Here is a 23,587-nt window from a genome sequence, read left to right on the forward strand (position 1 = left end):
GGAGGAATTTCAGCTAGTTCGATTTCTGCACTTCCTACAAGTCAGAGGTGACTATGGGCCTAAATTGGGTTCCATTAAGGTCCAGATTTCGGCTCTAGCGATTTTCTTCCAAAATAGAACTGGCTTCACTGCCTGAAGTTCAGACTTTTGTTAAGGGAGTGCAGCATAGTCAGCCCCCGTTTGTGCCTCCAGTGGCACCGTGGGATCTCAACGTAGTGTTGGATTTCCTGAAGTCGCATTGAGTTGAGCCACTTAAATCCTTGGAGCTACAATACCTCACGTGGAAAGTGGTCATGCTGTGGGACTTGGCGTCGGGCAGGCGTGTATCAGAATTGGCGGTTTTGTCAAAAGCTCTTATCTGTATTTTATATGGATAAGGCGGAATTGAGGACTCGTTCCCAATTCCTTCCTAAGGTGGTAGCAGTTTTTCATGTGAACCAACCTATTGTGGTGCCTGCGGCTACTTGGGACTTGGAGGATTCCAAGTTTCTGGACGTAGTCAGGGCCCTGAAAAGTATATGTTTCCAGGACGGCTGGAGTCAGGAAAACTGACTCGCTATTTATCCTGTATGCACCCAACAAGCTGGGTGCTCCTGCTTCTAAGCAGACTATTGCTCGCTGGATCTGTAGCACGATTCAACTTGCACATTCTGCGGCTGGACTGCCGCACCCTAAATCTGTGAAAGCCCATTCCACGAGGAAAGTGGGCTCTTCTTGGGCGGCTGCCCGAGGGGTCTCGGCTTTACAAATTTGCCGAGCTGTTACTTGGTCGGGTTAAAACACTCTTGCAAGAGTCTACAAGTTTGATACCCTGGCTGAGGAGGACCTAGAGTTTGCTCATTCGGTGCTGCAGAGTCATCCGCACTCTCCCGCCCGTTTGGGAGCTTTGGTATAATCCCCATGGTCCTTACGGAGTCCCCAGCATCCACTTAGGACGTTAGAGAAAATAAGATTTTACTCACCGGTAAATCTATTTCTCGTAGTCCGTAGTGGATGCTGGGCGCCCATCCCAAGTGCGGATTGTCTGCAATACTTGTATATAGTTATTGCCTAACTAAAGGGTTATTGTTGAGCCATCTGATGAGAGGCTCAGTTGTTATCATACTGTTAACTGGGTATAGTATCACGAGTTATACGGTGTGATTGGTGTGGCTGGTATGAGTCTTACCCGGGATTCAAAATCCTTCCTTATTGTGTCAGCTCTTCCGGGCACGGTATCCTGGCTGAGGTCTGGGGGGGGTCTTGGTGGGAGGAGCCAGTGCACACCAGGTAGTCCTAAAGCTTTCTTTAGTTGTTCCCAGTCTCCTGCGGAGCCGCGAATCCCCATGGTCCTTACGGAGTCCCCAGCATCCACTACGGACTACGAGAAATAGATTTACCGGTGAGTAAAATCTTATTTTTTTTTACTTTTTCATACTTTACCATCCATGTGGACTATGAGTGGGGATAGTAATTCGCCATGCATGAGGACACAGTGCAGTAATTGGGGTTCCTGGTCATGTTATGCAAATAACAGCAAAAACGTTTAAAAATTCCATTTCAACTTTTTCATGTGTTGACCATTTTAATGTCGACCTTTTTCCTGCGTCGACCAATAGTGTTCGACCTATTGACCCAATGCAGTTAACCCATTGATCCATAACCCGAATCTAATTATCCCTGCCACCAGTAACATTAAGTGGAATTTGGAAGTTTACATGAGATTTTATCTTGACTTTTATGATTATATTAATAGCTTCAACTTTTCCTATTTATATCTAAAGATCAGTTCTGTATTGCATGTTTTGCTAATTGCTAACATATTACGCATTAAGCATGTATCAATTTTTTATCCTCATTTGATGTATAACTTAACCAACAAATCTTACAAATGGTTTGTATACACGGTGAGATTTTTTCTTACGATTTTGACTATATAAGGAAAGTTAGTGCAGATCGCAAGGTGAAAGTCACCTTGCGATGCCGATGCGCGGTCCTGTGCGGTCGGTATCGCAAGCCTAGATAGACTGTGCAGGCAAGTCAATTTTGACTATCTCGTAGAGAAGATAGTCAAAATTGACACTTAGAGAATCATTCTGACCCGATAGCACGCTGCAGTTTATCGGGTCAGAACAACATGACCGGCCGTCGATGCGCTACGATCGCCTCTGCCTGATTGACAGGCAGAGGCGGTCGCTGGACGGAACGGCGGCGTTTGGCCGCCGTTTCGTGGGCGCGGTCCGGCCAACGCAGGCGTGGCCGGACCGTGCGGGGGGTGGGCCGCAGTGGCTGCGTGACGTCACACGCAGCCACTGCGGGCCGGGGAGCGACGAGTAGCTCCCGGCCAGCATGCTAAAGCTGCGCTGGCCGGGAGCTACTTCTAAAATGCAAAAGCATCGCCGCTGTGCGATGCTTTTGCACTTCAGCACGGGGGCCGGCACTGACATGTGGGCGGACTAGCCCTGTGCTGGGCTTCCCCCCTGCATGTCTATGGACATGATCGTAGCCCTACAAAACTTTGCAGGGCTACGATCAACTCGGAATGACCCCCTTAGCCAAAATCGGACAAGCCAGTATCGCAAGGACAGTCATTATGTGCTTGCGATGCCGACCTAGTCCCTTTTGCACAGTGAGAATCTGGGTTAGCCCGAATCTCACCGTGTGTATGCACCAAAAGATGTATTACTGCTTTTGAAAGTATTACATTTTGATTTTACCACTGTATGCGTATACTACGTTAACATGATCCACAATACTCCTACTATTACCTCTGCCTGTTCAGCATACACCACTTATGGCTCTATACACCACATAGAGCCATACACTGTAATCTTTCCTTATTTTCACAGCTGCTGCTTGTTTTAAAAAAGATTATGCAGAGAAATGAGGTTCTTTACAGAAACAAACATAAAAAAACACTCCAGCACTTCAGTTTATCAAACACAAATTTAAGTAAATTGGTAATAAACCCTCCTAATGCTACATATGTACAGTGAATGAGGTCTACCTCGGAAAGGTCTTTGTGTAATGAGTGGGAATGAGACTTTTTACCCAGGCAGTGGTTACTGTAATGAATCCCACACAGTGGTGACTAGAACGGTGACTCATTTCTCCAGGGTAATGTTCCAGTACAGACATGCCTTACGTGGATCGTCAGAATCGCATTTGTGGCTTCCTGGACATCGAGGAGCATGAAAACAGTGGCAAGTTCCTGCGGAGGTATTTCATCTTGGACACTAGCCAAAACAGCCTGCTATGGTACATGGACAATCCACAGGTGAGACAAGCGCGTGCCATCTATAATAACGGGAGAGAGCTGTTACTGGAATGTTTAGGGAGGGTAGACTGTTTAATAATTACTTACAGTGACGAGTGCAGCCTTCTGTTCTAATGTGGTGAGACTGTAGGCAGGCAGATGACAGTCCACGCAGATTAGTCAGCATGTAAATATTTTCCATTATTTACATGTTTGTTCTCAAACTATTTCCTGCCCTTTTTTTTTTTTTTTTTTTTTTTTTTATAATCCCTTTTTTCTTTTTCTCCTTTTTTTTGCAGAACCTACCAGCAGGTTCCCCTGCAGTAGGATGTCTTAAGCTCACCTATATCTCAAAGGTAAGAGTGTTTTCTTAATTTACAAAAAAAAAATCAAGATGACGTACAACTTACAAAGGCTTATCTAATCCTTTTTTTATTTTTTATTTTTTTCTATATATAATGCTGTAGGTGAGCGATGCCACCAAAATTAGACCAAAAGCTGAATTTTGTTTTGGTGAGTAAAACAGTTATAATGGCTCATTTCTCTTTCTGCATTGTATATCTGGTAGAGCCTAGAAAAGGGTTCTTTTTTATTTTTATTTTATATGCGCAAACGGCCAAATGTAATTTAAAAAATTATCCACTTGGTACTGGACAATCTCTTAAAAAGTCAACAGATTTGTCTGTGCTTCAAATGACACACACATTGTTCAAGTCAGTATTTTTCTTACGATCCAGTAAGATTTTAAAGTACATTTTTTAAACTCCACATAATAAATTTTTTCTTTTTTTTTTTGTAAACTAGTACTTGTGAGAACCACCTTTTGCTGCAATAACAGCTTTAAGTCTATTAGCAAAATTTTCTACCATGTTTGTAGACTCTTTGGGAGTAATGTTTGTCCATGTTGTTTGTCCGTTCTTTCTTGTAGATTTGCTATAGGTTGTTCAGGTTGGTTGGATATTGCTTGTGGACTGCAATTTTCAAACAGTGCCACAGATTACCAAATGAATTGACGTCTGGACTTTGTCACTGTAGAACATTCACCATAGTTTTGTTCAGTCGCGCCAGTGGTGCTTTGATATTTTGCTTAGGATCATTATACTGCTTAAAGGTGAAATTCCGACCAAACTGAACCAGATTGTCTTGCAGTACCTACTTATATATTGCACTATCCATTGTTCCTTCAATTTTAACAAGATACCAAGTCCCCACTGAGTACAATCATCCCCACAGCATCATGCTGCCACCACAATACTTCATTGTAGGAATGATGTTTGCTGAGAAACGAGCAGTGTAAAGGCCCCCATCCACTACTCAGACTTGTCTGAAATGCAGATCGCATCAGATTTCTCTTGAACTCTCCCGGAAGCTTCCTGGAAATCGGATCAGACCCTGGCTTTAATTTTCACTACATTCACTTCAGATATATCTGATGCGATCTATCGTGTCAGATTGCATCAGATATATCTGATGGACACATGCTACATGCGATTGATCTGCTGCTGCTGCCTCGTTCTGTGGTGAGTGGGAGTGGCCAGGGAGATGCCAGTCAAGTGACTCTTCAGATGAATCTGATCAGATACATCTGAAGTAAAAAAAAAAAAAAACACTTCGATGTGCACCTGAGTTCTTCAGATTCAGAAAAATAGTTGGGGCCGCCTCAGAGATATGTAGTTCAGACATATCTGACACGGGACTGCGCATCGGGTCGGAAGAGCCATCCGATGTGACACTTTTCTTCAGATTTGACTGTCAGATGTGTCGAAATCTGAAGAAAACTGCCCAAATCAGACTAGTGGATGGGGGCCTTTAGGTTTGTGCCAAATATAGCCTTTGGGACTAAAAAGCTTTATATTTGTCTCATCTGACCACAAACCCTTATACCACATTTTAGATGGGCCACTCTGATGTTTGTTTTGATGTTTTCCTTCAGTAATGGCTTGGTTTAAGCCACCTTCCATAGTGGTCAGTTATATTCAGGGTATGCGGTCAGCATACCGATAGTCAGGATCCCGGCTGTCACAATACCGATACCAGGATTCCAACAGGACCACCATACCGCTGCTGGTATACTGGCGAGGTAGGTGATTCCCCCTCTAAGGGTGTCTACGACACCCATAGAGGGTGAATAGAATCTATGGCCAGAGCCTGCAAGGGGCTTATTTGCGCTCGCCCCCTTGCCGGCATTCCACCGTTCGTGATGCCAATGTCGGGATCATGACGTTCGGCATCCCAGGCGGCTGGATCTCATACCGATCCCATATTCGGAGGTCTTGATATGGTTGCATGATTCACATTCTTTCCTGTCTCTGCTTCAAAGTGGTAGTTGCCCTCTCTGTGGCATATCTCACAAGTCTCCTTTTTGCCCTGACACTGAGTTTTAGGGAACAGCTTAGTCTAGGCACCTGGATGGTAGATCAGTTTCCATTTCCTCACAATTGATCCCTAAGAGCTCACTGGGATATCTAAGCACTTTGATACTATTTTGTAGACTTTTCCTATCTCGCGTATCTCTAACTTATTTATTTATTTATTTATTATTTATTACCAGTTATTTATATAGCGCACACATATTCCGCAGCGCTTTACAGAAAATATTTTTGCCCATTCACATCAGTCCCTGCCCCAGTGGAGCTTACAATCTATATTCCCTATCTCATATATACACAGACACATTCACTAGGGTTAATTTTGTTGGGAGCCAATTAACCTACCGGTATATTTTTGGATTGTGGGAGGAAACCGGAGAACCCGGAGGAAACCCACGCAAGTACGGGGAGAATATACAAACTCCGCACAGTTAGGGCCATGGTAGGAATCGAACCCATGACCTCAGTGCTGTGAGGCAGTAATGCTAACCATTACACCATCCGTACTGCCCCTAACTTAACTCATTTATGGTAGAATGTTCTTTCATCTTCATTTTCATAGCTTTCCTTCCTTCTATTTGAACTAGTCTTTTATCCAGAAAAGTGGACCTTTCTCTGGCTGGGTCCACAGGTTATAAACAGGATAACATAGGGATATGCCGGAGCGACAGCGGAAATGGCACCAAACGGTCACAAGCTTTCTGGCCCCCCCGGATGCATCGGGGCTTCACCATATAATCCCGCCCACTGACTCAGTTAAATCAGTTTTTTGTTTGGTGCGGCAGGAGCCGGACCATGGTCACAGGGCTGCTGTTAATAAAGCAGCCTGAAGCTTTTATTATTTTATTTTTATAGTCTTACTATGTTTTTTGAGCGACTTTTCTTAACAGCGTCTTAAACGCATACTAGAAAGAGTCGCTCCAACAACTCCCCACCGGGTCGCAACAACGCTTACCTTTGCGGTACAGTGCTGTCTCGACGTGCGTCTGTGTCGTCTGTTCTAGCAGGTCCAGCAGACGTAACCAGGCTGTGGCCGGAGCATGGGGGGAAGGTAAGTCTATGGATTTCCTCTTACTATAGGGGTCCGGACACAGTTGGTGGAGACTACAAACAGTGTGTTGATGCGCCAAACACTCTCTGGTGCGACAGTGCTACGCTCTATGGATCATAGGCACCAGGACTAGGTAGAGGCCGCGATCCTTAGAGTTTAAGTCAACAGGGGGATTCAGACGCTCTCCTGGCCGCCCCTCCCCCGAGTTCATGACCAGTTTCAGCGCTTCTCCTGTCCATGAACTGAATGACCTTCCTTCCGTCTCAGACGCTACCACGAGGGTACTCGGTCGCAGCTTAGATGCTGCGGTTGTGTACACTAGAGATCCCGCCTAGACCGAGTCGCAGGCCTTATCGTCTGCGTACACGTGGAAGTCACTGAGCGTCCGTGTCCGTCAGTGAACGACTGTGTCTTTCATCAGTTATCAGGAGCGGTAGTGTACATCAGTAGCGTCTGAATCCACTCAGCGTCTTATGAGCGTATTTGCTTGGATATGGAAGTGTGGTGAGTCTCCCTGTATCCCGCTCTATGGAGGAAGGGTATACAGTACTAAAAATTCTCTCTACTTGTTAGTATGAATTGTTAATTTTAGTACATATTGCATATGAGACCTGTATATTACTGTTGTTTCTACATGTTATGTTTGAAAAAAACTAGTTAAAACAGAAATACAATTTTCCTACTTACTTGTAAGTTGTTATGGGGGTTGTAGTCTCATATGACAATGTTTAATGCCTTAACATGTAACTAACTGCTAGTATGTGTGCTGACTTTTTTATGTCGTCAGTCCTGTTCTGACGCTCAATTCTTGGTGCATGGTTGTGGTCAGATTGATCTCACTTCTATATATCCATATATAGGTGATTTTCAGTCACAAATTGTGTAGTCATTAACAGAATATTACCATGTCTGTGAGCGGCACAAGTGACGAGGAGAATTTATCAGGCACTCCTACATCTCTTACATGATTATCTTGTAAAACAGGGTTAATTGACCAGTTGGTCACATATGAGGGTTTATGTGCGAACTGTTTTGCTTTTCAACAAAGTAAAAAAAGGATTTGGTTCAACAGCCAATAGAGCCACCATGGAGTATGATCGCAAAGACTTTGTCTTCGATAGCGGACAGGTTAGCTCCGGCAGCACCACCTCAGGGGTTAGGTTACACTATTAACCCATAATGCAGCTCCCTCCCTACGGCTTGGTTCCAGTAGCCTCTACAAGTAACCAAGGGGCAGGTAAGACTAAGACAGATGCGTCTATGTGGCAGACTACACAAGATGATACAACAGATGATGATACAGTATAATCAAATACTCCGTATGATTATCAGTCGCAGAGTTTTAGTTCAGAGGATGTGGCTGAACTTATTGATGCTGTGAAGGCTGCTCTCTCTTTGGAGGAATCAGCCAAAACAGTGTAAAGATCTAAAGCACCTGTGTTTAAACGAACAAAAACAGTTAAAGCTGAATTCCCAGCGTCAGATGAGCTGACGGAAATGATGGATGAATCCTGGGCGACGCCCAGTAAAAGGTATAAAATTCAGAAAAATGGGGTTATTATCCATTTCCAGCTGCGGATTGTTCGAAAAGAGAAGTTCCTCCGAAAGTAGATGCACATGTACTGCGACTTGTGCATAAATCTGCTGTACCACTGTCATCTACCTCATTAAATTATGTCACAGACAGAAGGGTAGATAGCTTCTTGAAAAATATATTTTCTCTCGCAGGAGCAGTGGTAAGACCTGCTATGGCTTTGGCCTGGATAGCAAGGCAATGGGCGAATGGATAGAGGAACTAGATAATGGTCTCTCTCCTCCTAATAGGGAGCAAGAGTATCATTTAAGCCGTTTAAGACAATCTACCCAATACTTGGAAGAAGCGGCAATTGACATGGGTACAATCGCTTCTAGAGCATCAGCCTTGACGGTAGCCGCTCGTAGAGCAATTTGGCTGCGTACTTGGAAAGCGGATGCAGAATCCAAGAAGGAATTGGAAGCATTACCTTTCATTGGTAATATATTGTTTGGTAAACGATTGTCAGACATTCTAGAATCGGAAGCTGAGTCAAAGAAGGTCAGATTTCCGACTAGTTATAACCCTAAGTCTAGGGGTTCAAAGTTTCGGCCATTTCGAAGGCTAAGGAGGAGTCTAAGCAACCCCAGCTCAAAATTAGGGGTAGGAAGCAGTGGGCTAGCAAAAAGCCAGCTTCCAAGCCTGAAGAGACGGGCCTCCGCCTGGAGGATTCCAGGGTTGGGGCCGACTCCTTCGTTTTGCACACATATGGCAACAGTCGACAACAGATGCTTGGGTGCAGAAGGTGGTATCTCAGGGGTATGGGTTCCCATTCAGGAGGCAGCTTCCTCAAAGATTTTTTTGCACCAGCCTGTCTCGTATAGAGTCTAAGGCCAATGCCCTGCAAGAAGCAGTCCAAAAATTACTGCAGTCATGTGTGATTGTCCCAGTACCTCCATCACAAAGGGGACAGGGGTTTTACTCCAATCTATTTCTGATCCAGAAGCCAAATGGGTCATTTCGACCAATTCTCAATCTGAAAATGTTAAACAAATACATTTGGATTCCAAGATTCCACATGGAGACATTACGCTCCATAATGTTGGCTATGGAACCGGGAGATTACGTGGTATCTCTGGATGTACAGGATGCTTACCTACATATGCCTATAGCACTGCCTCATCAGTGTTACCTCAGGTTTGCCATCCTCCAGGAACATTTTCAGTTCCAAGCCTTGCCCTTTGGGCTAGCAACAGTACCTAGGGTGTTTACCAAAATTATGGTGGTTATGGCAGCTTGTCTCCGCAAGCAGGGGATAAGAATATTCCCATACCTCGACGACCTGTTAATCCTAGCACATTCGCAGGAGTTACTTTTGAGCCATCTTCAACAGACAGTAGTTTGTTTACAGAGACACGGGTTGCTCATAAATTGGGAAAAGTCGTCTCTGAATCTGTCACAGCGGATGGTTCATTTGGGGGCCATATTGGATTCAGACCTACAGAAAGTTTTCTTACTAGAGAAAAAGATAGTCAAGGTGCAGGTCATGGCTCAGGAAGCGTTGCACACCCAGACAATGTTTGTCCATGCAGCAATGCGACTGTTTGGTCTTATGGTATCAACCGTCGACATGGTGGAATATGCGCAATTCCACTCCAGACCTTTACAGCACCTCATTCTGACCAAATGGAACGGAAATCATAAGACGATAAAAAAGCAGATGATAAAGTTTCCAGTAAATGTAAAAAGGTCTCTAGCGTGGTGGCTACAGACAGACCATTTAAACAAGGGGAGACCCTTTTGGATAAAAGAATGGCAAGTCCTGACAACAGATGCCAGTCTGCAAGGCTGGGGTGCGGTACTCGGAAGCCTTTGGTGCCAGGGAAAATGGACCGTAAGGGAAAGTCGCCTGCCAATAAATCTGTTGGAAATGAGGGCCATTTATATGGCTCTGGTTCAGGCAAAGGACAGTCTGCAAGGAAGAACGGTCCAGATTCGCTCAGACAATGCGACAGCAGTAGCGTACCTCAATCATCAAGGAGGAACTCACAGCAAAAGATTGATGGAGGAAGTAGCTCCCATTCTAAGATGGTCAGAACTCCATCTCCCAGCATTGTCGGCAGTGTTTGTCCCAGGTGTACTGAACTGGGAAGCGGATTTTCTCAGTCGACACACCATTCAGGAAACCGAATGGGCATTACACCCAGAAGTGTTTCAGACAATAGTGAACAGGTGGGGTCTACCAGAGAGAGACCTCCATGGCGTCTCGTCTAAACAACAAAGTTCCGACGTGCGATCGAGAACAAAGGATCCAGGAGCGGTCCTTGTAGACGCGCTGTCAGTAGAATGGAAATTCCATCTGGCATATCTGTTCCCTCCAATATCTCTGTTACCCAGAGTAGTGGGAAAAATAAAGCAAGCAAAGGGAGCAATAATTCTAATAGCTCCAGCTTGGCCAAGAAGGCATTGGTACACAGATCTACTGAGAATGTCCGTGGAAGCACCAATACTGCTCCCTCAACGTCCAGATCTGCTGAGGCATGGTCCTTGTTGTCACAGCCATCTGGATCGCCTGTCTTTGACGGCGTGGCTGTTGAAACCTCTATCTTAGAAGCTAGAGGATTTTCGAAACAAGTAATCCAAACTGTGCTTAGAGCAAGAAAGCCTTCTTCAGCTCGTGTGTATCATAGAATATGGCAAGCCTATATTCATTGGTGTACTGAAAAAAGTTTGAATCCAAGATCTTTTAAAGTATCCAGGATTTTGGATTTCCTTCAAGCAGGATTGGATAAAGGATTTAAAGTCGCTTCCTTGAGAGTTCAAGTATCAGCGTTAACTGTATGGTTTCAGCGAAAGATTGCTGATTTACAGGATGTTCGTACTTTTTTTCAGGGAGTTGTACATATTCAACATCCATTTGTTCCTCCTGCAGCTCCCTGGGATTTGAATTTAGTTCTTAAATTCCTCCAGGGACCTCCGTTCGAAGCGCTTAAGAGAGCAGATCTTAAATGGTTAACGGCTAAAGTACTTTTTCTACTGGCAATGGCGTCAGCCAGAAGAGTGTCAGATTTAGGAGCGCTGTCGTGTAAGTCTTCTCTCCTAAGTTTTTTTCCAGACAGTGCAGTTCTCAGAACTAGATCTGATTATCTTCCAAAGGTGGTTTCAAAGTTTCACCTTAATGAAGAGATTGTAGTCCCAGATTTTCAGGTAACGGGACTTTCTGCGGGAGAAGCGTCGCTGGACGTAGTCCGAGCTTTAAGAATCTACATAGATCGTACTAGTGCCATCAGGAAAACAAATTCTCTCTTCATCCTCTACGGATTTCATTGAAGAGGATGGCCTGCTAGTAAACAGACGCTGGCAAGATGGCTCCGAATGGTAATATCAGAAGCTTATTCTCATGCAGATCTCCCTACTCCGGCTAATGTTTCTGCTCACTCTACACGTATGGTAGGTCCTTCATGGGCAGCCACATGGTCTTCCATAAACACATTCATTAGACATTATGCCTTGGATACTTTTGCCTCTCATGACGCAGACTTCGGGCGAAAGGTCCTCCTGTCTAATCAGGAGCTTCCCCACCACTAAAAATGGCTTTGGGAAATCCCTGTGTTATCCTATAGATAACCTGTGGACCCAGCCAGAGAAATAGACGTTATGGTAAGAACTTACCGTTGATAACGTAATTTCTCTTATATCCACAGGGGTCCCACCCTGACGCACCTGATTTGAGGATCTTGACAATCACTAAACCTCTTCCCTCTTGTATGGAAGGGTGTGCATGTGTTTTCTTATTGCCTAAATAGGTTTCTACCTGATGCTCCTGCCTAATCGCTGTGGAAAGAACTGATTTGACTGAGTCAGTGGGTGGGATTATATGGTGAAGCCCCGATGCATCCTGGGAGGCCAGAAAGCTCGTGACCATTTGGTGCCATTTCTGCTGTCGCTCCGGCATATCCCTATGTTATCCTGTGGATACCTGTGGACATAGGATAAATTACGTTATCAACGGTAAGTTCTTACCATAATGTCTATTTTTATTGTTTCAAATGTAGAGATTAATTGATATCCAATTGTTAGGACAATGTATAAAATGCATAAGTTTGGAGCTTCCACAGCTCAGTGGGTAAATAATTACACACACAGCATTTTACAGGGTGTTTTTTTCTTTCTTAGGGGTATATTTAATTGAAGTCGAAAGCTGCCGTCTGTTGAAAAGATGGCAGTTTTTGACTTTTTTAGGTCAGAAGGGGTTCCGACCTATTCAATATAACCCCAAATTTTTCGACAAACCGAGGAATTCGACTTGTCGAAAAGCTCGTGGATCGGCAGAATAGCTGCCTATCAACGTGTTTGTGTTGAAAAATTGGCCCCCTTTTCGACCATCTCAATTCGACTTTAAAAAAAGTCGAAGTGAGTTGGGGAGAGCCGAGGCGGGGACAGGGAGAGCTGCGCTGGAGGATGTCACAGCCGCCGCTCACAGCAGCGTACACCCGGGTGGACGCTGCCGTGAGTGGCGGCAGTGATGCGGGGACTGAGAGAGGAGGGACGGGGAGAGGCGGAGAGACTGGGGGGGAGAGCCGCAAGCAGACTGGGGAGAGCAGCACTACAGCAGCGGCTATATAGCCGCTGCTGTAGTGCTGCTTTCCCCCGTCTGTCCGCGGCTCTCCCCCCGTCTCCCCTCCCGCATCTCAATTCGACTTTTTTAAAAGTCGAATTGAGACGTCATTGAATAGCCCAGGTCAAATGAATGTCGGAATGGATCCGACTTCTTCAATTGAATATACCCCTAAGTCAGCATACAAATGTGTTACTGTTTCCAATAAAATACAGTCTGGAACATTCTGTGCATGTGTAATTTGCAATATAGACAACTCCGATGGCTTTTTAGATTATACTGTAGGTATATCTTGTGTCAGACCACTATGCCCGATTTCAGGAGAGATCATTGAACACACTATCATTTCATCAAATGGGGATAATGTGTTTCTATTGGTGTAGCTTATTTTGCTGAAATGTACATTTGGTTGTTTGACATAACGCCGATTCATAGTGAAGAAAAAAGCAACAACCTAAACCCCTGGCCAATCATGTTGCAATGCAAGGGGTGCGCATACATTTCTTTTTCATGCTTGGTAAAATACAGGTTATGAACATTTGATCGGAGAGTGGTTCAATGAAAAGTAATATGTAAATTTAGAGCTCTCATGAAAGGGGCGATGTATCAAACCTTCAAGAGAGAGGAAAATTGTTTTCTAATGACAACTTCTCCAAGCAGCTTCTATCGATCCTTTATCTAGCACAGTCTATAAAATGACAGCTACAAAATGGTTGCTATGGGCAACATCTCCATTTTATCTGTCTCGAAGGTTTCATACATCTCCCCCAAAGTGTAGTACCAGAAAGGGAAAGGAAATTGCAACATAGGGGCTGATTCTGAGTCACATGCTGCTGTAACCACTCTAGCATCTCTTAGCCAGACCATAGTGACGTCTGCTAGTAAAAGCACCTTTACCTGGTGTACAGTTAGACATTTTGCATGTCTTTAGACATAACCATCCCGCGTGGTGCGTCTTTAGATGCAGCCATTGGTCGCACCATTGGAACTTGCCCCAGTCCCATTCCATGTGCAGTTTCTCCGCCAGAGTATAACCTCCACTGTAAGTAGTTTAAGCTTTTGAGTTCACAACCTGTTATGTGACCCTCCCATAAGACAGTGGATCTTTCGTGTCTGAATAGCCACTACCTAAGAACACCCATTAGATTTTCAGTACATCATAATTGCTACTGCAACTTAAAAATATCGATCATTTGCATGAATATCTGTTTTACCGCTTCACAGTGAAACAGGTGTTCTAATAGGTGAATTTACTGCAAATAAAAATGCACCTGTGATCTAGAGAGTTCAGCCACTCAAATGATTACACTGCAAATTGCAACCATGTTCCAGCTGCTGGAGCTCAACAGCCATATCCTTACCTACTAGTGCACATTTAGCGCTTACAGGACCTTTTCATTGTACAGTGCCACCCTTTACATGAATGCCTGACTTATTTTCATTCCAGGTAAAGGAGCTATCTCTTCATGCTTTTTGACTCTTGTGTAATAACACACACTTTGGTATATCACCATTTTTCTAGTGGCCATGTCACTTGTGTTTTGGATTTTGCTTTGGTTTTCCCTGCTTAGAGTAATATTGACAAAGGAGGGACCAGTATTTTAAGGCGAGAAAATAGTGGGAATGCAGAGTAATTCTTTATATGTGATATTTGGAAAACACTCTCCTCTGGAGGAAATTAAGTTTTCTCTGTGCAAGCTGTGGGGCAGATGTATTAAGCCTGTAGACGTGATAAGTGGAAGGTGATAACGCACCAGCCAATCCGCTCCGAACTGTCATTTTTCAATCTTGTAATGATTGGCTGGGGAATTATCACCTTCCATTTATCACTTTTCCAGGTTTACTACATCTGCTCCTGTGTGAGATGCGTTTAGTGTTAGTGTGTTGTACCCTGGTTACGGGTTATGTTTTATTCACATCACCTTTTAGTGTATTGTGGCAATGGGTGTAGTATGGTATGCCAGCAGCCGGGATCTTGGCGGCCAGCATACTGGCGCCGGGATCCCGACCGCCGGCATACCGACAGCTGGGCGAGCGCAAATGAGCCCCTTGTAAGCTCGCTGCGGGCACGGTGGCGCGCCACGCTATTTATTCTCCCTCCAGGGGGGTCGTGGACCCCCAAGAGGGAGAATAGTTGTCAATATGCCGGGTGCTGGGATTCCGGCGCCGGGATCCCAATACCCGGCATACTGAATACCACCCATGGCAATATTAGGAATGTAGTTAACTGAAAAATGAAACCCTTTTCAGACTGGAACTCGCAAATGTAAAGAAAACACCCATTGTTTACATTTTTTTTCCCCCCTAAAGCTCTAAATCAGTGTACAGTTGACATGTTGCATACTGAAATCCTGGCATAAGGCTATTTATTATAGATGATTATTGGAGATATCTATCTATCTATCTATCTATCTATCTATCTATCTATCTATCTATCTATCTATCTATCTATCTATCTATCTATCTATCCTTACTGCTATTTCCAGTAGTTTGTCTGAATACAGACTTGAGGCAGCAGACTCTCCTGAGATCAGCTGTTTTGAGGTCATACTTCCTGTATAGATGTGCTTTATTTTCCTCTCTTCCTGGCTGGCTTCCTTGCTATCTAGCTTCTTTTCCTCACAGCTGAAACGCTACTGTCTCCTAGTGAAACACCGTCCCATGGAGTGCAGTTCATGTTAATTTCTTCTACTGTCTCCTTTTTATATCATTATACATGTCCTGGCAGTATATGGTAACTGTATTTTTAGGTAGTAATACAGCTTTAGTCACTTACTTTAGGAATAAGAAATATTAAGTTAAGATAGGTATTATTGGTCTTTAGCAGTGTATCTCTCCTGTTATTACAGTGATCCACCAGATCACATGCCTTCCTTGCTATTTATCTGTCCTGCCTATACAAACAACCGGGATGCTTTCCTCAAGGGCAAATCTCAACTTGTCCCCTGAATTCCTGATGTCCGAAGACAACTTGTACTTCTCAGACATTCCATTCTGTGTAACATCTTTTACCCTTAGTTTGTGCTGAGTAATTCAGTGCCTTGAACTGAAAGTTGGTTTGCTTTTTCATTTAGAATATATCATTTTTCTGCAGTAGGGTACACTGGTTTCCACAGGTAAACATCGGGGTGTAGATATGGATCTTGATCCAGGCACCAACAGGCTAAAGCTTTAGACTGTCCCAGGATGCATTGGGACCTCCTCTATAACCCTGCCTCCAGGCACTGTGAGCTCAGTTTCGTGTTGGTGCCTGTAGAAGCAGGTCACTTAACGGGGGCTGCACTGGGCAGCCCTGAAAAAGCTTTTCGAAGACTTCAAGGGCTGCAGCACTTACAAGTCAGGGTGACGTTCTGTGCTGCGGCTCTGTCACCTCCCCAGTGGCGTCTCGTACTCCCGCTGGCTCTTTTCTCGGGTACTTGCGGTGGAGACGCTCCGGCTCTAGGCACACGGTCGCAGACGCTCTCCTGGTTCGCGTGGCTGCTACTGAAGGGAGGAGGTAACAGGGTCCCCCAGGCGGGATCCGCCATTAAATCGCGTTCCGGTTGCAGTCTAAGGAGACGGACTGCAACGCTGTCGTGGACACTGTAACAGAGTAGAGACCCCACTATATCCACCAGGGCATAGAAGAGCAGGTAGAGTGTACTAATGCCCACTTTATTAAGACTCTGTAGTACCAGGTGGTGAGGACCAGTATAGGGGAGAAGGCGCTTGACCTATAGCCCCAGCTCCGGGCGCCATCTACTGCTGGTGTTCCCGCCCTGGGGCTGCCTCACACTCTCCCTGACTGAGACGCTGGGAGCCATCTTCTATGATTAGCTGCGACTGGTCTCCGGGACTGCAGGGCAAGGTCTCCTCTGTAAATCCACCTGTACATCAGCGCCGTTATTTTACAGACACTTAAGTATTCTACATGTCGTTATTAAGACAGCGTTGGTTAAGAACAAGTGTACCTGTACCAGAATATCTTGTACAAGTATTCTCTTGGACTGCGCATTGTTATATATATATATATATATATATATATATATATATATATATATATATATATAATTATAGTGCTGTAACAATTGTTGATCTTTCAGTGTGAATCTTTACAAATGATATGCGTACCACAAATAGGATATGAGAGTGTCTGTAACGATATCTTTTATACGGGCTCTTTTTTTCTGTCACTTCTTGTGTGGATGCCCTCATCAAAATGGTGTGATCACATGGGCAGAAAAAAGGTTTATATCAATAAAGTGCTCTGCTTATCATAAAGTGACCAGTGATATTTGTGCAAATTTGCAGAAAAAAGTGCTTTGTGCAGTTTTGGTAAAAGCCACTATAAAAAACCTGTGACTTTAAAATTTAAACGGTCAAACAAAGATCACCCTTGTGATACAGATTGTTTGAGAGAAATGGTAACTCACTCTCTTGAGGACACTGCTCTTGTGTTATGATCCTCAATAAAAAGTAGTACCCTGGGTCCAGTTGCTCTGTGATTGAAAGACTGTGGTAGATGCAGCAGTAGAAGGATGATCTCGAGATGCTGGGAGCACCCTACATGGCACTACAAGGATCAGCAAGGATATAATTAATATAAATATATATATATATATATATATTGTGCACTGTGGGCCATACATCTCCCAGTCAGTCCGCAGCTCCTGTAACAAATCAGGAGCCACCTTGGGCGGCGTTCTCAACTATGCTCAATACGCTTGTGATATGCCTCTCGCCCCCTGTGGGACCCCCTGTGCCATTGCAGCCACATATTATCCCTATGGTAAATCCGCCTTGGGCGGATAATTTGTCTAGCCAGTTGCAGCAATTGAATCAATCTTTGGTTAGACATAAACCTACCCCAACCCACTCTCGTGTCAAGGGGTCATCTAAGCGGGCTACCTACTCCTCACAATCCACTAATCTCTCGGAAGATTCTACTGATGAGGATGGGGAGTATACTGACCCGTCAGTCACTGATACAGCTGCTTCTGACGAGGAATCTATTATTCAGGTTGATGTCCCTGATTTAGTTGTTGCTATTAAGCAGATCCTACAGATCACTGATGATGATGAGGATTCCACTACAGTTTCTAAGAAACGTGATAGGTTTAAACGTCAGAAGGTAACTAAAACATTATTACCGCATTCTGACCATTTTAGTAGCCCTATGTCAAGAACCCTGGTCTTCGCCAGGAAAGAAATTCTCCCTATCTAGAAATTCTCTGTATCTACAAAGATGGTAGCTCGTTATCCCCTCCCTTCTGAGTTGTGTGACAAGTGGGAAAATTCACCGCCGGTGGATTCCCATGTCACCCATCTAGTGGTGTCATCTACTCTGCCTGTCACCACTGTCACCTCATTGAAGGAACCGACAGATAAGCGTGTGGAGGGATGCCTGAAGTCTATTTACTTCCTTACAGGTGCTGTACATAGACCCACTATAGCAGCCTCTTGGGCTGCAAAAGGAATTGAAGCATGGGTTCAAGCGTTAGATGTAGAGCTGCCTCAGGATATATCTGACATTGCCAGACAGTACCTGTTTCCATTACCACCGCCGCATATTACATTCATTAGGCGTCCTCTGAGGCAGGGGTGTTAGCGGCCAAGGCATCGACTACGTCCATCCTGGCTCGCCGTATTCTGTCGTTGAGGTCATGGAAGGTGGACCTGGACTCCAAAAATACCTTGGAGGTACTCCCTTTTAAGGGAGACATCCTATTTGGGGAAGATCTCAATAAGATTGTGACTGACTTAGCGGCTGCTAAGACTGCATTTCTCCCAAATACTAATCCTTCTGCATAGAAGGCAAAAGGTACCACTTTTCACTTCTTTCGGCCTCAAGGGAAAGCAAAAGGTCAGGCATTCCTGAGACAATCTTGTGCTCCCAAAACCACCAAGCCCAAGGCAAGGCAATCCTGGGCCGCCCATCAGCCTGCTTCTAAACACGACAAGCCTGCTGCATGACTGGGTGGGCCTCCCCCTAGTGGACACCCAGGTCTGGTTAAAGACCACTTCCGAAGCATAGGTGCGAGAAGTTGTCTCACTGGTACGCAGTCTCTTTCAAGAGACGTCCCCCTCGCCGGATATCCCTTCGGATCCGTTGAAGGCGCAAGCTCTACGACTGGTTGTGCGTTCCCTCCTGGATACAGGAGTGGTAGTGTTGGTACCTCTGTCCCAGAGGGGCAGAGGATACTATTCGACCCTGTTTCTAGTCCCGAATCCCAATGGGTCTTTCCGGCCTATACTCAACCTCAAGTCACTGAACAAGTTTGTGAGAGTATCCAAGTTCCGTATGAAACACTGCGCTCAGTTGTTCTGGCCATGGAACCCGGAGACTATATGGTATCCCTGGATATACAAGATACTTGCCTGCATATACCTATTGCCATATCGCATCAGCAATATCTGCGGTTTGCTATTGGCAGCCTTCACTATCCATTCCAGGCTCTGCCGTTTGTGCTGGCCACGGCCTCTCCGCTCTTCACCAAGATTATGGCCGTGATGACTGCTCATCTCAGTCGCCAGGGAGTCGAGATCCTACCGTATCTGGAAGACTTGCTGATTCTGGCGAACTCCCACGATGTCATCCTCAGTCATCTACAACGGACGGTAAACTTCCTACAAGCCCACGGGTGGCTCATCAACTGGAAGTCCTCACTGGTCCCTGCTCGGAGCATGGAGCACCTGGGGGCACTGCTGGACACGCACAGTCAACGGCTGTTTCTATCTCCAGAGAAGGTTCTGAAACTTCAGGACAGGATCAGATACTCCCTCTCTCGCCCAAGACTGTAAATACACTCGGCGATGCAAATACTAGGCCACATGGCGTCTGCCTTCGACATGGTAGAATATGCTCAATTTCATTCCCGCCCTCTGCAGAGATTAATCCTTTCCAAGTGAGACGGCCTACCTCATCAGATCAGGTCTCCCATGATCTCCTTGACTCCGGAGGTTCATCTGTCACTGACCTGGTACTGCGGAAGTTCAAGCAAGATGGAGGAATACTATTTCTAGTCGCTCCAGCGAGACCAAAACGGCATTGGTTCTCAAACCTACAGGGTCTGTTGATAGAGCGTCCTCTTCTACTTCCTCAATGCCCAGACCTCCTCGTTCAGGGCCCTTGTGTCTACCCGTACCTGGCCAGGCTGGCTTTGATGGTGTTGCTCTTGAAGCTTCACTCCTGAGGGCCAAAGGAGTCTCTGAGGTTGTTATAAAAACTATGCTGAAGGCCCGCAAACCGGCATCTGCGCGGATTTATTACAGGGTCTGGAATTCTTACTTCACCTGGTGTGCTGCTAAGAATTACGATGCATACAAATTCAGTACTTCCAGACTTCTTGCTTTTCTACAACAAGGCCTGGATTTAGGCCTTCGTCTGGCCTCCCTCAAGGTTCATATCTCTGCCTTTTCGGTGTGGTTTCAGAGAATAATTGCGTCTATTCCTGACATTCATACTTTCACTCAGGGTGTGTTACGGATTCTGCCTCCCTGTGTCCCTCCTGTGGCTCCATGGGATCTGTCTGTTGTCCTGAATGCCCTGCAAGAGTCTCCATTTGAACTTCTTGAGTCAGTGAATCTTAAATGGCTTATGGTCAAGGTCCTGTTCCTACTGGCTATCGCCCCTGCTAGGCGTGTGTCAGACCTAGGCTCTTTGTCATGTCGTCCACCCTTCCTGATATTTCACTGTGACCGGGCATTTCTAAGAACTTGCCCCGGGTTATTTACCTAAGGTGGTGTCATCTTTTCACCTTAAATAAGAGATTGTGGTTCCGGCCTTCATCTCTTCTGGTTTGTCCTCCAAAGAGCGGTTTTTGGATGCGGTACGGGCTCTCCGTATATACGTGGTTTTCACAAACGTGGCTGGCCTGCAAATAAGCAAACCTTGGCCAGATGGATTAGAATGGTGATTGCACTAGCCTGGACTCCCAGCTCCTGCTGCTATTAAAGCCCATTCTACTTTATCTGTTGGCCCTTCTTGGGCGGCCCTCCGTGGCACGTCCGCTGAACAATTGTGCAAGGCGGATACGTGGTCCTCATTGAACACGTTCATTAGGTTTTATGCCTTCGATACTTCCGCTTCCCAGGATGCTTCCATTGGACCCTGGGTACTCATACCCACTACGGCGCGTCCCCTCCCATCAGGAACTGCTTTAGGACATCCCCGATGTTTCCCTGTGGAAACCAATGTACCCCGCTGCAGAAAAGGAGATTTATGGTAGACTTACCATTGTTAAATCTCTTTCTGCGAGGTACATTGTTTCCACAGGGCGCCCACCCTGACGCACCTAGCTTTTATGGGTTTGTATGACATAAGCCGCTAGTCCTTTCTCCTGTTCTGTGTACGTGTTTCTATGTGACTAACCTTCTCTTTTACCTGCTCCTGCATTGGACTGGTTATCGAAACAGAGCTCACAGTGCCTGAAGGCGGGGTTATAGAGGAGGCCTCAATGCATCCTCTGACAGTCTAAAGCAGTGGTTCCCAAACTTTTTTGAGTTACGGCGACCTAGAGTATCCAAAAAAATTTCACGGCACCCCTAGGCCAAAAATTTCTTATCGAGAAATTCAGAAATAAAATATGAAATTAAGTAAATTGTGTTTATATGTTATCCTTAGGTTCAGTTATGTGGTGAGGGACAATATTTGCAGCTGTTTGTCCAAATATATTATGATTGGCAGCCACCAGTACTGGTTTAGCCTGTTACATTGACCATAAATAATCAGAATTGGTTCTGAACCACAAATCCAAGGCACCCCTGCAATTGTACCGAGGCACCCCAGGGTGCCACGGCACACAGTTTGGGAACCACTGGTCTAAAGCTTTAGCCTGGATCAAGATCCGTCTCTACACCCGATGTTTCCCTGTGGAACCAATGTACCTTGCAGAAAGAGATTTACCAATGGTAAGTCTACCATAAATCTTATACAGTATTGATTTTTAATGTTTTGCTATAGTTTTTTTTTGTAAATATAGTTTATGGCAGAACAGTAATGGTGCCCACACACGGTGTTATTTGTGCTAGGTGTGATTTGAGCCTATACATAGGCTAATAGACAGGAAAAAACAGACTCCCAACCGACTTTTCAAACAATTGAATTCCCACATTGTGTGCTGTGCGATTTGGTCTAATGGTGCGTCCACATTTTGTGCTAGGTGCAATTTGAGCTTATACAATCTGTGCTATGCGATTTGGACGGTATCCGGAATCTGGGTCGACACCACTTACGTCGACACTAGAAATAGGTCAACGCGACCATTAGGTTGACATGAACAAGGTCAACATGCAAAATGGTCGACATGAGTTTTAAAAAATATATTTTTTTTTTTGGAGCTTTTTCATACTTTACGAGCCAAGTGGACTACAGTTGGGAACGGTAACCTGTGTCGACGCAGCGGTAGTAGCGGAGCACCTTGCCCGAAGCATTGCAAGCGAAGCGAGCCATGCAAGGGGACACGTGCACTAATTGGGGTTCCCGGTCACTTTACAAAGAAAACTACACCAAAAAACATGTCGACCTTTTTTTCATATCGACTTTGTTCATGTTGACCTAATTGCCGTGTCAACCTATTTCTTGTGTCGACCTAGCCACTGTTGACCCTGAGTCCCATACCCGATTTGGACTAAGTGAGGTATACTATTTGAACTACATGCTATTTGAACTACATCCAATTCTGAATACACTACAATGTACTATATGCAATGTAGTACAAAAATACCTGCCTGCACATACTATTTTGCCTAGAGGTATGGACTAGACGGGAGCGCGCATCGCAAGGGCAAATACACACGGTGCGATTTGAATTAGATACAATGCTATTTGAATTAAAAAGCAGCACATCGTCATGAAATGAATTCCTACCAAGTATCCATGGGTACTGCAGTCCACTGACTAATTGGCAGGCATCACTTTCCCATTCTAAGAGATGTTCTGTAAGAATGCACCTGGCTGCAGATGTTGTACAGTCTAGCTGCCAAGTTCAGGGGAATGTTTGAAATGCCCTTTTCATATATTAAATCACCCTCTTGAAGTGGTTTTCACCCATTACCTACAGGAAATAATTTTTGTCTCCACTGAGGTGTAACTGAAATAGTGATACATTTGCTAGCTGCTTCTCCTGGACAAAGGGCCTAATTCAGACCTGATCGTAGCAGCAAATTCGTTAGCAGATGGGCAAAACCATGTGCACTGCAAATAAAACGTGCAGAGAGAGTTAGATTTAGGTGGGTTATATTGTTTCCGTGCAGGGTAAATACTGGCTGCTTTATTTTTACACTGCAATTTAGATTTGTTGTCACACATCCCACTCAAATCTAACTCTCTCTGCACATGTTATATCTGCCCCCCCTGCAGTGCACATGGTTTTGCCCAACTGCTAACAAATTTGCTGTTACGATCAGGTCTGAATTAGGCCCAAAGAGTAGTAAGTGTCTATATTTAAAGTTTTCTGTGATCTCGTACTACAACTATAAACATTAATGTTTTTTTTGTTTATTGTACGAAAATGAAATATAATAGTAATGCTGGACCATGGCACTCAAACACTGTATCTGTTCTCTTCCAGTAATGAATGCCGGCATGAGAAAATACTTTCTGCAAGCCAATGATCAGCAAGACCTAGTAGAGTGGGTGAATGTCCTCAACAAAGCTACCAAAATTACAGTGAGTTTCCCATTCACTCACTCCCTCATTTGGTTTATTAACTGTAGCTCAAATGTCTTTACGCTCTGTTAAATAGTCTCAAATGTTTTAAAAACTTTTTCTCACAGAGTACTGTATTTTAGTTATGAAATCGCAGGCCCTGTTAGCCAGGCC

The 23,587-nt window shown here is 44.8% G+C and overlaps 1 protein-coding gene across 4 annotated transcripts in view; it reads left to right on the forward strand.

Annotated features, from left to right (window-relative positions):
- The window catches only part of PLEKHA1 (pleckstrin homology domain containing A1), a 145,764-nt gene that overhangs the window by 84,451 nt on the left and 37,726 nt on the right, over window positions 1–23,587 (forward strand). For all 4 annotated transcript variants that reach the window (XM_063961860.1, XM_063961859.1, XM_063961857.1 and 1 more), the window contains 4 exons: window positions 3,096–3,256; window positions 3,535–3,591; window positions 3,703–3,748; window positions 23,337–23,434. In XM_063961860.1, the coding sequence (XP_063817930.1) occupies window positions 3,116–3,256; window positions 3,535–3,591; window positions 3,703–3,748; window positions 23,337–23,434 (342 nt within the window). In that variant the 5' untranslated portion in view covers window positions 3,096–3,115. The remainder of the gene's footprint in view (window positions 1–3,095; window positions 3,257–3,534; window positions 3,592–3,702; window positions 3,749–23,336; window positions 23,435–23,587) is intronic.

Source organism: Pseudophryne corroboree, chromosome 3, assembly GCF_028390025.1.
Source record: "Pseudophryne corroboree isolate aPseCor3 chromosome 3, aPseCor3.hap2, whole genome shotgun sequence".
NCBI classification, from domain to species: Eukaryota; Metazoa; Chordata; class Amphibia; order Anura; family Myobatrachidae; genus Pseudophryne; species Pseudophryne corroboree.